We start from the raw sequence: 14,014 nt of genomic DNA, 5'->3' as shown, positions 1-14,014 counted from the left end.
AAAATTTAAGAACCACTCTACATGACTCTAGATAGACTCCCAACTCAAATTAACTGAGTCAACTAAGTCAAATTAACTTAGTTAACTATTACAAGTTTCTATGAGAATTAGAATTAGAATTTAATTCAAGGACAAAATTAAATTAGTATTTTCTTGTTGCATTTTTCAACACTCCCTCTCAACAAGAAAGGGATTATCTGCTACCCCAATCCTGCCTATGTGAAACTTGAATTTGCATCTTGACAATGCCTTTGTCAAAATATTTGCATCCTGCTCCTTTATAGGAATGTACTCCAGCAACATGATTCTCCTCTGCACACAATCTCGTAGATGGTGATACTGGATGTCGATATGCTTGGATCGATCATGAAAACTAACTTCTCAGAGAGTTTGATATAACTCTGGTTGTCATAGTAAATCATTGTAGGAACCATCTACTAACCAAATAACCCAACAAGGATCTTCCTCATCCAGATAGCCTCACAAGCTACTTGACTAGCAGTCATGTACTCTGCTTTTGATGAACTGAATGCAACTGATCTTTGCTTCTTGTTGTACCAAAAAACTGCTTCTAACCCAATACTAAATATTCCCCTTGATGTGATCTTCCTGTCGGATAGACTCCCTGCTCAATCTGCAACTATGAAGCCTTGAAGCTTCACTCCCTATGTTTGTCTATACCAAAGACCAAACTGAGTGGTGCCTCTGAAGTATCTCAACACATGTTTAGTTGCCTTCCAATAAAGTTTGGTTGGATTAACCATGGATTAATTGCAAAAAACGTCTCGTCGTGTGTTCACCAAATACATAAGTGAACCCACAAGCTGTTTATAAATAGTAGTCTCCACTACTTCACCTGAAGTAGCATCCTCCTTCCTCTAGTTACTTGCTAGAGGAGTCTCCATGGGTTTGTTTCTCTCCATGTGGAACTTCTTTAGTATCTCATTGGCATAATTGCCTTGAGAGACAAACAATTCCTCATCTCCTTTCCATACTTCCATACCAAGAAAGTAATGCATAAGCCCCAAGTCCTTCATCTCAAATTCTCTTGTAAGATCCTTTTTGCAAGATTTTATCAACTTCTCATCACCTATTAGAATCAAATCATCGACATATAATACTATAATCAACAATTTATCGTAAACCACAAATATGGTAAAGGTTCGCATCTACTTCACTTTTGGTGAAGCCCAACCCGTTGAAATAATTTTCAATCATGATGTACCGAGCATGGGGTGCTTATTTTAGTCCATACAATGCTCACTTGAGTCTGCACACATGTGACTCTCTGTTGAAGGTCTCAAATCCTTCTGGTTTCTCAATATACACCTCTTCCTGAATCATAGCATTGAGGAATGTTGTCTTCACATCCATCTGATGTATCTTCCATCCCATATGCATTGACAGTGTTAGAATACATCTGATTGTGAGTACCTTGATACTGGAGGAAAGGTATCATCGTAATCAATTCCCTCCAACTGAGAGAATCCTCTAGCCATAAATCTGGCCTTGTGTTTCTCCACACTCCCATATGTTGCTTGCTTTACCTTGTAAATCCATTTGGAACTCACCACTGACTTGTCTGCTATTCTTGGGACCACTTCCCAAATACTGTTTCTTACAATGGAGTCATACTCCTCAACCATGGCATCAACCCATACTAGTTGTTGCACTGCTTCCTTAAATGAGGATGGCTCAATCTCTACACTCTCGCTCATCAGAGCCATGTAGCTAGTGTACCGATCTGGTGACCTCCTTTGCCTGCGTTGTGATGTGTATTATGCAACCAATTCACAGAATAGAAGAAGAGATAGATCAACGACTTCAAAATTAGCCTCTTCGAGGGGTAAACCTCCTTTACACTACACAAATGAACAATTCTTGGATGATTCAAATGACAAAACCTCCTTTCTATATATAGGAGTCTAAAGGGTCACAATATAATAAGAGCCGACATAACAATAATACTGTAAGGGCACAACAATAACAACAGTGGGCTTCTATAGGGCATAATAATAACAATATGGGGACTACATGGGAAAAACAATAACAATAAGGGGGCTACACTAGGAATAACAATGAGGGAATACACTAGTAATATAGGGACCTAACATGCCCTTCTCCTTAAAAAAAGTGTTGTCCTCAACGCTTGAGTAGTTCTAGATGCTTATGCATAAAATTCTCATATCCCACGATGGCCTGATTATGGAATGGTTTAGTAGAGCGAAGTTGTACGGAATGCCACGTCACTGTTTCAACTTTTGGCCCTGAAATTGCTACAAAAAAACTACAGTCCGTGCACTTTCAGCCACTGTTTACAGAATTCAAATCTGATGCTTGAAACGAAAGTTATGATGATTTTCCCTAGGTCACATGTTTGAGACAGAATTCTTGAGCTTGACAAAACCCTAACTTCCTCAGAGCATATCTCCGAAAATATAGCGAACCAAGATGAAATTTTTACATGAAGTTCTCTGCGATTTTGGGTCCACATGGTAAAAATTTCAGATTTTGAAGCTGTGTAGAAACAAAGTTATGATGATTTTCCCCAGGTCACCTATTTGAGGCAGAATTCTAGAGTCGAAAAAAACCCTAACTTCCTCATAAAATATCTCTGAAAATATAGTGAACCAAGATCTGAAATTTTTACACAAAGTTCTATGAGATTTCAGTTCCACGTGGTAAAAATTTAGCTTCTGAAACATCGTAGAAAAAAAGTTATAGTGAAATTTCAAGATGACCTATTTGAAGAAGCGAAACCCGAGAATGCAAAGCTCTGATACCAAATGTTATGCAACCAGCTCACAAAATAGAAGAAGAGGTAGATCAACGACTTCAAAATTAGACTCTTCGAGGGGGAAACCTCCTTTACATTACACAAATGAACACTTCTTGGATGATTCAAATGACAAAACCTCCTTTCTATGTATAGGAATCTAAGGGGTCACAATATAATCAGAGCCGACATAACAATAATAATGTAAGGGCACAACAATAACAATAATGAGCTTCTATGGGGCACAATAATAACAATATGGGGACTGCATGAGCACAACAATAACAATAAGGGGGCTACACTGACAATAACAATGAGGGAATACACTAGTAATATAGTGACCTAACAATGTGGGTGCTCCCACATTCTCCCTAGCATCATCCATCAATTTGTCAGCCTCTCGGTTGTGCTTCCTTCCATCTCTGGAAGTCTTTGCATGAGTGGGTGCTTCCACTCTCTGCTCCTTTGCATGTGGTTGCTCTACATCATCTTGAGGTTCCTCCTTTAGAGCTAAAACCTCATCCCTGTATGTAACTGAAGCTCCCTCTCAAGGGAACATATCATGACCTTCTCTTCATCAAACTTCACATCTCTACGAACCATTGTCATCCTGTTGGATGGAAGGTACACCCTATAGTTGTGAGGTGTTTCAGTGTACCCCACAAATATACCCAACTCAGCTGTTGGCTATAGCTTTTTTTGTGCATCCTTGGTAACATGACAACAGATTGATGAACCAAAGATCCTGAAGTGTGCCACATCTGGTTTCTTACCAAAAAAAGCTTCTTCTGATGTACTCATCCTGAGAATTCGATGAGGGATTTTGTTCTGTAAATAAATAGCTGTGTTGCATGCTTCAACCCACAAGTGCAACGATAGGCCCTAATCATGTAACATCGCCTGTACCACTCCCACAATGCTTTTGTTCTTCCTTTCAGCCATCCCATTCTATTGTGGGTTATGAGGTGCTATTAATTCTTGTTGAATGCCTTATGATGCACATGATTTCTTGAATTCATTCGACACATATTCTTCATCGTTATCGTTTATGAGAGCTTTAACTTTGTTGCTAATATCTTTCTCGACAAGTGCTTTAAATTCACAAAATTTATTGAACGTCTGATCTTTCTTTTGCATGAATAAAATCCAACACTTACAAGAAAAATTATCAACAAGTATTACATAATACCCATTCTTGGTCGTGGATGTTGTCGAGAACGGCCCCCACACATATGAGTGAACTCAATCAAGGATCGCTTGTACTCAACTGTCTTTATCATGAAAGGAAGATTTGGTGTACTTTCCCAATGTAAACCCATTGCATGTGTCTCTCTGCTCTAGTGTACCCTTAGGAAGTCCTGTAGAAATTTGTTGCATGATCTTCAAAGCTTTGCGGTGCATGTGACCCAATCTTCTATGCCACAACTCAGCGATGTATTAGCTGTGCACCTTCTCTTTTTTAGTGGTCAAAGCAATGCGGTCTTCTACATCAAATTTGTAGAGGTCCTTCACTCGAACCCCAATCTGCTTTACTTGTCCTAAGGCTATGTGACGAAGGAAAGCCTTTCCCTTGTTAAATATCACATCGTAGCCACAGTCCTCCAACATGGAAACTGAAACCAAATTCTTCTTCAAACCTGAAACATACATGACATCTTTTAATGTGAGAGGAGAACCAAGCTCCCTCTGAAAGGTAACAATACCGATGTCATTTGTGCTATACCTCCCATCATCTTCCATCTTGATGTGCATCTAGAGGTCCTTCTCCTCCATTATCCAGGCACCACACACTACCCATCACTGATGTCACTATGCAAGTGATGAGGGTGAAATCTAGTTTGAATTGTGAAGCAAGAGCTTCACCTGCCATTCCTCCTAAGGGCTTCTTACTGACCTTCTTGTGCGGACACTTTGTGGCATAGTGTCCCAGCTCATGATAGTGAAAACATTTAATCTTTGACAAGTCCTTCTTCTTGCCGCCCTGACTGGAATCTGATTTGGAATGGGATGACTTCCCCTTCCCTTTCTTCACCTTTCCAACTAAGGCACAATTATCCTCATCATCATGCTTTGATGAGGATCCATCTCTGGTGTTCCACTGAATCTCTTCTTGTACCAAGTCAGACCACAATTTCTCCCACTCTGGTAGCTTCTCCCTCCCATTAACTGAGTCCTGGTAGCTGTGCTAGCTCTTGGGAAGTCCTAGAAGTGCTAAGCTCACCAGATCATCTTCAGAAACCATAACACTGACACTTCCAAGCTCATCCTGACATTTGGTGAACTTGGTCAAGTACTTTGGTATTGTGTCGCCCTTCTCCATCTTGATCTTTCTGAGCTTGTCCTTTAGTGCCAACTTCCTATAGTCACTTCTGTTTTGAAATAGGTTCGTCAAGGCCTTCCACATTGCAAATGGAGTTTCCTTACCGTGGAGGTTCGAGAAAATATGATCTCGAACTCATTCTAGGATAATCCTTTTTGCCTTTTCCACACACATTCTCCACTCTGCTAGATCATGAGCATTAGCTGGATTAGGAATATCATTGTCTATGAATTCGTTAAGCCCATTGTCTTCCAACATTGCCTCCATCCTTTCCTTCCAAACAATATAGTTTGAACTACCCTCAAGGGCATATTCGAGTCTCAATCCATAGAATGACATCCTACTAGCTCTGAAGTATGATACTGCAAATTCGATTTCTCCTGTAAAAGACAAACTTGTATTCTCCTATTCTATAGTGAGTTCAGCTCCGATACCATGTAGAAATTCCTTGTAGATTCAAACTGTAGATTGTAATATGCTAAAACAATTGACTTGAATCTACTATATTCATCAATGGACATAATAAACGATCGATGAAATCCCGAAGCACGAAAGAGAAAAAATTCAATCACATATAACACAACAATTTTATGGGGGAAGCCACAACTAAAAACCCCTGCTATCTGTATATTGCATTAATAAAAAAAGGAGAAGATTACAATGCTTTGCTCAAGCCCAAGCAACCTTTGCACAATCTTAATTTTTCTCACTACTTCACAAACAAGCTCCAGCAAATACTTAGCCAAATCCACAGCCTGCCAAGCTCTTATTTCCTTGCGTAGTTTCCTAGGGAATTAGCCCATATTTAATTGGGCAATTCCTCATTAATAACTACGCAATCCATCAATAGGCCTTCCTCTGATTGCATGCACAATCAGTTTAATTTAGATGATTTTACAACTGATAGTACATTGTCCCTGAACTCCAATCTCAATTGGGTCTTTCTCTAATCTGACATGCATGATTTAATTATGAGTGAATCTTCAATTCACTGGTTGGGCAGTGCTGGTTACACCCCACTACTGGATCTCCCACTAATTCGTTGGAACTAGTTTCATTGAATTTAACTCAGTTAAACTGAATTAAATAATTACAATTCAAAAGAACTCAACCTGCCCCCCTAAAATTTAGGAACCACTCTACATGAATCTAGATAGACTCCCAACTCGAGTTAACTGAGTAAGCTAAGTCAAATTAACTTAGTTAACTATTACAAGTTGTTATGAGAATTATAATTACAATTTAATTCAAGGACAAAATTAAATTAGGATTTTCTTGTTGCATTTTTTAACATGGAAGTTGTGGGATGCGATGGCCCCAATCTCGCTGGTATGACCATTACTCTTCTCCTTTATGTTGACAATATCATTCTTCTAGCCAGAAGCCATGGCGATCTTAACAAGCAACATAGATTCCTCCATGATTGTTGCTCCAAGATGTGTATGATTGTTAATACCGATAAGACTAAAGTCATGATAATTAAATCCAAAAATATCAACCATGACAATTTCATCTATGATAACAATTACTTGGAGCAGGTTTCTTCATACAAATATTTAGGTATTGACATTCATCATCAACTCAACTGGAATTATAACATCAAGAAAAAAGATTATTAGAGGATGGAAGGTTTATTATGAGCTTGAAAAAAATTATAAGTCAATTGATCTTTGCATTTGGAGCAAAAAAGTTCCTCTTTGAGACTCTCGTCACCCTTGTTATTTTATATGGATGTGAGGTTTCGGGTTGCAGTATATCTAAAGAATCGTGGAAGAAGATCGAGCTTATCCAAAAGCAAGTTATAACCTACAACCTCAAGATTAAAGGAAATAATCTCTATCCTAACATCTTGATTGAAGACAAGCATTCCTCCATAGAAAGTATGACTATGTTTAGGTATTTGATGTATAAGAAGAATATTTACAACATGGAAGCCAAGAGGTTCCCCAAAATTGCTCCTAAATCTAGCCAAAACCCCCCATCTCTGGCTCAAGTGAGGTTGACATGAGGATGTCCAATTTGGGCTCTACCATTATGAGATAAAGGAGGAGATTATCTTGGAGAATAAGGATAATATTAAAAATACCATTACTTCCAAATTTAAGGATAAGTTGTGGGATGATAAGGAGCTAGAGGGAAAAAGGAAGCTAAGATATTATAAGGAGGTGATCAACCCCACTCTTGCTAACCATAATTATCTTTCTGTCTTGACTAGTGCTAAGAAGAAAATGAACATTGCAAAGATAATAACTAATTCTCATGAGCTTTAGAGTGAAACATAACGTTGTTCTATTCCCAAAACACATTGGGACGTAAGAATCTTTCACCTTTGTGATACTAAGAGGGTTGAAGATGAAAAACACTTTCCCTTGGATTACCCGACTCTTACCACATCTGTTCTCATTTCCAAAACATTTACCACACTACCAAACTTCTTGACTTGTTAAGTCAACAAAACTATAGTGATCTAGGAACATTTCTTTCCCTTCTTTGTGAGCATAGGAATAAAATATTAAAGAGTTACAATTAATCTCTTACTTTCTTAAGATGCAATAGACCATAGTGATCTTAGTGGATGTGAATCATCGTCATCATCATTTTATTTTATATTTAAAATTAATTTTTAAATTTATACCTTTTTACATTTAAAATTATTTTTTAAAACTTGGACCAATCTTTTTATTAATCCAAGAACACAATAATCTATTAAAATTTTCTTCTTATTAATCCGTGATCATAATGATATATTAAAATTTTCTTTAAATTAGTCCGTGATGATGATGATGATGATGGTTAATGTCCACTGAGACCAAAGTTTGGTCTATCGGAATTATTTAGTTTGATTTAAGATTTTATTCCTATGCTCAAAAAGCTTGGAGAGAAGCCTCCCGAGTTCACTGATATTTTAGAATAAGACTTTTAAAATTTTAATTTAATTATGAATAATTATTAGACACACAATAGAGATTTAATCTCCATAAAATATTGGAAAATATTTATAGCAATATATACAAATCAAAAGTTGAGATTGACCCGTAATATTAATAAACCGTAATATTATAACAAAACCTATTTATATTTTAAATTTTTTTATTATAAATTGAAAATAAATCTACATAATTAAAAATTTTATTTGATATATAAATAATTTATATTATTTTTTAATAATAATAATTTAAAATAAAATTATAATTTAATTAATTTTTATGATTTCTACGAATAATTTATATTATTTTTTTAATAATAATAATTTAAAATAAAATTATAATTTTTATTTTTTATATTTTTATTAAAAATATACGAATAATTTATATTATTTTTTTAATAATAATAATTTAAAATAAAATTATAATTTCTATTTTTTATATTTTTATTAAAAATATATAATAAAATAAGTGTTTTAAATATTTATTATAAATTAATCCCTAATTTATTAACCATTTAATTTTTATTCCCGAATTAATAATACTTACCCTAACCCCTATTCTACCTTTTCACAAGCCGCCCACTGTTATGCTTTTTTTCACAGGTGGGCATGTCGGATAACCCTAACCCCCTTTTATTGGAATTGCCTCTATTATGCAGTAAATACCATTCTTTATGACATTAAAACGCCTCATTCTTTGTCATTAACATTCATATTGTGCAGTCCATTGTTTAGAGCCGATTGATCCATATTTCTTAAGAACAAAGAAGATTCTGTACTTCTGAATATTTATACAAATACTGGAGCTCAAGTATTGATTGCATCGGAGACAACCCATCTGCTGAATAGACTGTGAATGTGCCAGCGGACCTTCGCCTCGCTTGAATTTTTTCGTTTAGCAGTTGAGTCTGAGTCCGATTTGGAAGAAAGCCGAGGAGGATGGCAGTCGCAAATCCTGGTCAGCTGAATCTGCAGGAGGCGCCCTCATGGGGTTCTCGCAGCGTCAATTGCTTTGAAAAGCTTGAACAGATTGGAGAAGGCACATATGGGTACGCGTCTCAAATATCTCAATTAGGGTTTTTTCAGTTCATTCATATTGCAACTCTGTAATTAGGGTTTTTATTCAGTGCTCAAGTCCTCTTATCTATGTTAGAAAACTTGAAATTTTTCATTCAAACCGTTGGAATAGACAGTAATCGTGATGCCATGCCTTTCAATGATAGGCGGACAAAAAAATATGGATTGATTAATGGGTTTTATTTATTTTCAGGCAAGTGTACATGGCCAAGGAGATCGAGACTGGGGAAATTGTTGCCCTGAAGAAAATTCGTATGGACAATGAAAGAGAAGGGGTAGGCATTCGGGCTTATCTCTATTATATTTCAATATCTATGTGTGTGGGTTTCGTGGTTGTAGGGTTAAAAAAGTCTATATTTGGACTTCGATTAAATTTTTGGATGTATGTGGTCGTGTCACTGTTGTGTGCTGATATGTTATCCTTTGTAGCAGATTTTTCTCGTGGGTTCTGTGTAATGTTTTCATTCTAGATTAATTGGCATCTTTAATGTTAATATTAACACAGTTCCCAATAACCGCCATTCGGGAAATCAAGCTTCTGAAGAAGTTGCAGCATGAAAATGTTATCAAGTTAAAGGAAATTGTGACCTCTCCAGGTTATATTCTTTTGTTTTTCCTTAATCATAGGAGATTGTGAATTTTAATTTTCATTTCGTGATCCTTTGTGGCTTATTTTTGGCGAATTCAGTTTTTATAAAGGATTTGCTTTTGTTGCCATACAGGTCCCGAGAAGGATGAACAAGGGAAATCAGGTATATTATATACAGGTTCTCTACCTTGTTGTTCTAATTTGTCTAGCTATTTGTGTTCTTGTTGTCCGATGTTATTATTCAGTCTCTCCCATCTTTTGTATGCACCACAGATGGTAATAAGTACAATGGAAGCATTTACATGGTCTTTGAATATATGGATCATGATCTGACTGGTTTAGCTGAGAGACCAGGAATGCGCTTTAGTGTTCCCCAGATTAAGGTATGAGTTCGATGCAAATATTAAAGCACTTCTGTTCATGTTTTCATAGCAGTGCTACATTCCTTCCTAATGAAATTTGAAGTCTAGAAATAGAGACCTTGGGAGTAACCAATGCTTCTTTACCGCAGTGTTACATGAAGCAATTGTTAATCGGGCTGCACTATTGTCATATCAACCAAGTTTTGCATCGGGACATCAAAGGTAAATTCCTGATTTCATAAATCTTTTTTCGTGTCTTCTTTCACTATGGGATATGCTTATCGAAACAAACCTTTGAACATGGCCCCTTATATATTTAACAGGATCTAATCTGCTGATTGATAATAATGGGATCCTAAAGCTTGCTGATTTTGGCCTGGCAAGATCATTCTGCAGTGACCAGAATGGAAACCTGACCAATAGAGTAATAACATTGTGGTATAGGTAAGTGAAATTTGGCCTATGCTGTCATTCCAGTCAATTTTGTCTATATTATGGTTGTTTTCTTGTCTGCGAGGTAAACTCTGGATAGAATATTTTTAGTGCTAATTTTAAGTTCTAATGCTGTGTGCAGGCCCCCAGAGTTGCTGCTAGGCTCAACAAAATATGGTCCAGCTGTTGACATGTGGTCAGTGGGATGTATATTTGCGGAGCTTTTATATGGAAAACCTATTTTACCAGGAAAGAATGAGGTTAAGCTTAAAAATTACTACCCCTCTAGTCACTATATTGCCTTAGTTGTATTTGGAGCTTTCTTTGTTTTTATGCATCTCTTTAATTAATGAATTTTTGTGATGTTTGTAGCCAGAGCAACTCACTAAAATTTTTGAGCTTTGTGGATCACCGGATGAGTCCAACTGGCCGGGTGTTTCCAAGCTTCCATGGTACAGCAATTTCAAGCCACAAAGGCAAATGAAGAGGCGTGTTAGGGAATCTTTTAAAAAGTAAGAACATTTAACTCTGGTGTTGGATGGAAATTTCTTGTTTTTGTATAGTTTTAACTTATTTGGGCTTTGTATCCTTTGAACCTTTTTTAGAGTTCTAATGCAATGTGGGTTTTTTATCTTATGCTCAAGTGCTGAAGCTTATCTTGACTAGTGTCTGCCTTGATTCTAGCTTCTTTGTAATATGCATTTAAAAACACTGAACAGTATAGTTCAACAATGGAAATAATCTAACCCCCTACATGTAACAAATCACATGCATTCATACATTGTGGCATGGTTGGTTCCAAGCAGAAAGGCAATATCACAGCTCTGTATACAACAGATAGAATCACCAAACTGAGGCGGGCCTAATGCAAACATGTATTGTAAAATATAATTTTACTCATATGATATATTGTAAAACCCAACAAACTCCATTTACAAAATTATTTGGAACTTGTTTCTGGGTACTGAGATTTATTGCACCGAGAGAAGGGAGGGTGCACTGTCGTAAGATAAGTGGCATGTCCAATGGTGGATGTGGATAATCCTAAAAAACTCGAGGTCTAACGTGAAAAGAAAGGCCAACAAATTGCAGAAATTTGTAAATTACCATCGTGTAAAAAAAGTATAGATCCATCTTAATTCTAAATCTTTCTAACAGCAAGAGGTTTACACCTGTATTTTTTAATCCATAGATCTGGGGTTAAGTCTGTTAGGATGGATCTAAAGTGTCCAAACTAATTCAAAGGTGCTTTTAAATGTCATCTGTTTGATGAAGAATGCCATGCCAATAACGAGACAATTTATGCACTAAACTTGTTCTCTCCTAACTTCTGTGTTAGAATGGGGAATGCCTGAAATTAGGTGTAGTCATGAACATATCTGGCATATATGCCATCTAATTCCTTTTGATAGCTTTCTAAGCAGACCACTAATTTAAATTTTACAACTTGATAAACCAAGTCCACTTGGTTAAAAAATCTTTTAGTGCATAATGTATACGTCATTTTTTTGGGTGTTTTTTTGGCTACAATACTGCTAACTTATTTTCATGTGATGACAGTTTTGATAGACATGCTTTGGATCTTGTGGAAAAAATGCTCACTTTGGATCCTAGTCAGGTATATTGTCACTTCTGTTTAGCTACTCATTCTTTTCCTAAATCATGAGTAAACCCATCTTTATTGCTTTTGTTGAATTTCATTGTATATTTGATGCTATCTTTTCCATTTTGTGCCATGTAGAAGTTTTAAATCAAGCATGAAGAAATCTTTGCTGGAGTGTGATTAGCTTATAAGTTATTTGGTCTTTATCCTGGTTTATGAAAGCTGCATCCATAGAATTTTCAATCATATGTTTTTTCTGCGTTTCCCCCCTTAAAAAAGATTGTTTGGTGCTGGAATGTTCTGTTTGGTCTTGTAATCACAGAGAATTAGTGCAAAGGATGCACTTGATGCTGAATATTTCTGGACAGATCCGGTTCCTTGTGCACCAAGCAGGTTGGTTTTCTTTAAGTATATATGTCTGAACTGTCGTTCTGTTAGAATTAAATTTCCATTGAGGTTTAATTCTGGCGTTGGACGGCCAAACATTTTGTCGCATAATATAGAAAGCAAATATTGATTCGCTGATGCCTTCTTTCTGATGTTGCAGCTTGCCAAGGTATGAACCATCACATGATTTTCAAACAAAGAGGAAACGGCAGCAACAAAGGCAACATGATGAAATGACCAAGAGACAGAAAATTTCACAGCATCCTCCACAACAGCATGTTAGACTACCTCCTATACAAAACGCTGGACAAGGTCATCTTCCTCTAAGGCCAGGTCCAAATCCAACTATGCATAATCCACCTCCCCAGTTTCCAGTTGGACCTAGTCATTATACGGGAGGACCTAGGGGAGCTGGTGGACAGAATAGGCATCCTCAGAATATACGCCCACTCCATGCAGCTCAAGGGGGAGGATATAATGCAAATCGAGGATATGGGGGCCCTCCTCAACAGCAAGGAGGAGGATATCCCCCACATGGGATGGGAAATCAAGGACCAAGAGGTGGACAATTTGGGGGTAGAGGTGCAGGCTATTCTCAAGGAGGTCCTTATGGTGGACCTGTTGGGGGCCGAGGTCCAAATGTTGGTGGAGGCAATCGAGGTCCACAGTTTTGGTCAGAACAGTGAAGCGATTGTGGATTACACATTTAGCTTGCATGTGATACTATTAAATGCAAATGTCTTTAGTTTGAAATTGTTAAATCATCCGAGCATGGCCGGATACACCTTTATAAATTCAGGAATTAATCACTTGCTCAGTACGTTTTGCTCACCACTACAGCAAAGCTACACTTTTTTCTTACATCTAAGATTTTTCTTCTTTTTAGCGGGGTTACAAACCCAACAGGTGGTGTTTCCTTATGGCTGTCAAGCATACATGCAGCAGGTAGGAATTTCTATATTGTAAGTTTAGTTTTGGTATTTATTGAACCTTTCCTACTAGTTTCTGATTAGTCTTTCAAATATTACTGACATGCATCTCGAAATACCTAAATAGATTCTTTTTACTGTTTGCAGCCCATTCAGCCTACTGATTTGGGTGGTGCATATGCTCGTTACTCCATTACAGGGATTCAAATGCCAACCATGTCACCACCTACCACCTAATCGGCCTGAGTATTGCTCACCACTATGCTGATATGGGGAGCAATAACGTTAGTAAATTTGTGAAAGATTTTCTTCTAGCAAGTCATATTGTTGGGGCCTGTTAAATGAACTTTCTGGTGTATCCGGACAATTTAGGGATGTGTGTTTCGATTACTACCAAATGTACATTAGAATGCCATTTTCTCGATTTAGGTTGTTTTTTTAAGAAGTGACCAAATTCACTTTGACATTGTCTTGGCTAATCATGATGACTGATATTCTCTCTGTATTATTTAAAGACATATCTCCAGAAATATGACTCGAAGGGATTCCGTAAGAAAAGTTGTACTATTGGACTTCAATGTTTAGTAAAACTGCTACTGATTTTTTTGTTGTT

At 36.8% G+C, this 14,014-nt stretch overlaps 1 protein-coding gene across 2 annotated transcripts; it reads left to right on the top strand.

The window, feature by feature from the left end:
• The first annotated feature begins 8,632 nt into the window (after positions 1-8,632).
• Positions 8,633-13,638, top strand: CDKC;1 (cyclin-dependent kinase C;1). 2 transcript variants are annotated; one of them, XM_089383746.1, is made up of 13 exons: positions 8,633-9,071; positions 9,293-9,374; positions 9,605-9,695; positions 9,822-9,851; positions 9,962-10,071; positions 10,200-10,272; positions 10,374-10,494; positions 10,625-10,742; positions 10,855-10,994; positions 12,043-12,100; positions 12,408-12,478; positions 12,633-13,417; positions 13,549-13,638. In XM_089383746.1, the coding sequence occupies exons 1-12, from the start codon at positions 8,962-8,964 to the stop codon at positions 13,156-13,158; spliced, it is 1,530 nt and encodes a 509-aa protein (XP_089239872.1). In that variant the 5' UTR covers positions 8,633-8,961; the 3' UTR covers positions 13,159-13,417; positions 13,549-13,638. The 2 variants fall into 2 exon arrangements, with proteins under 2 accessions (XP_089239872.1, XP_089239873.1); XM_089383747.1 differs by having other exon boundaries at positions 9,028-9,071; positions 9,532-9,695.
• The last annotated feature ends 376 nt before the right edge of the window (positions 13,639-14,014 follow it).

Source organism: Pinus tabuliformis, chromosome Q (assembly GCF_031772625.1).
Source record: "Pinus tabuliformis cultivar Carrire ecotype Pingquan chromosome Q, CPIR1, whole genome shotgun sequence".
In the NCBI taxonomy this organism is placed as follows: Eukaryota; Viridiplantae; Streptophyta; class Pinopsida; order Pinales; family Pinaceae; genus Pinus; species Pinus tabuliformis.
The sequence above is the reverse complement of the archived record's forward strand: the minus strand, read 5'-3'. Positions and strand labels throughout refer to the sequence as shown.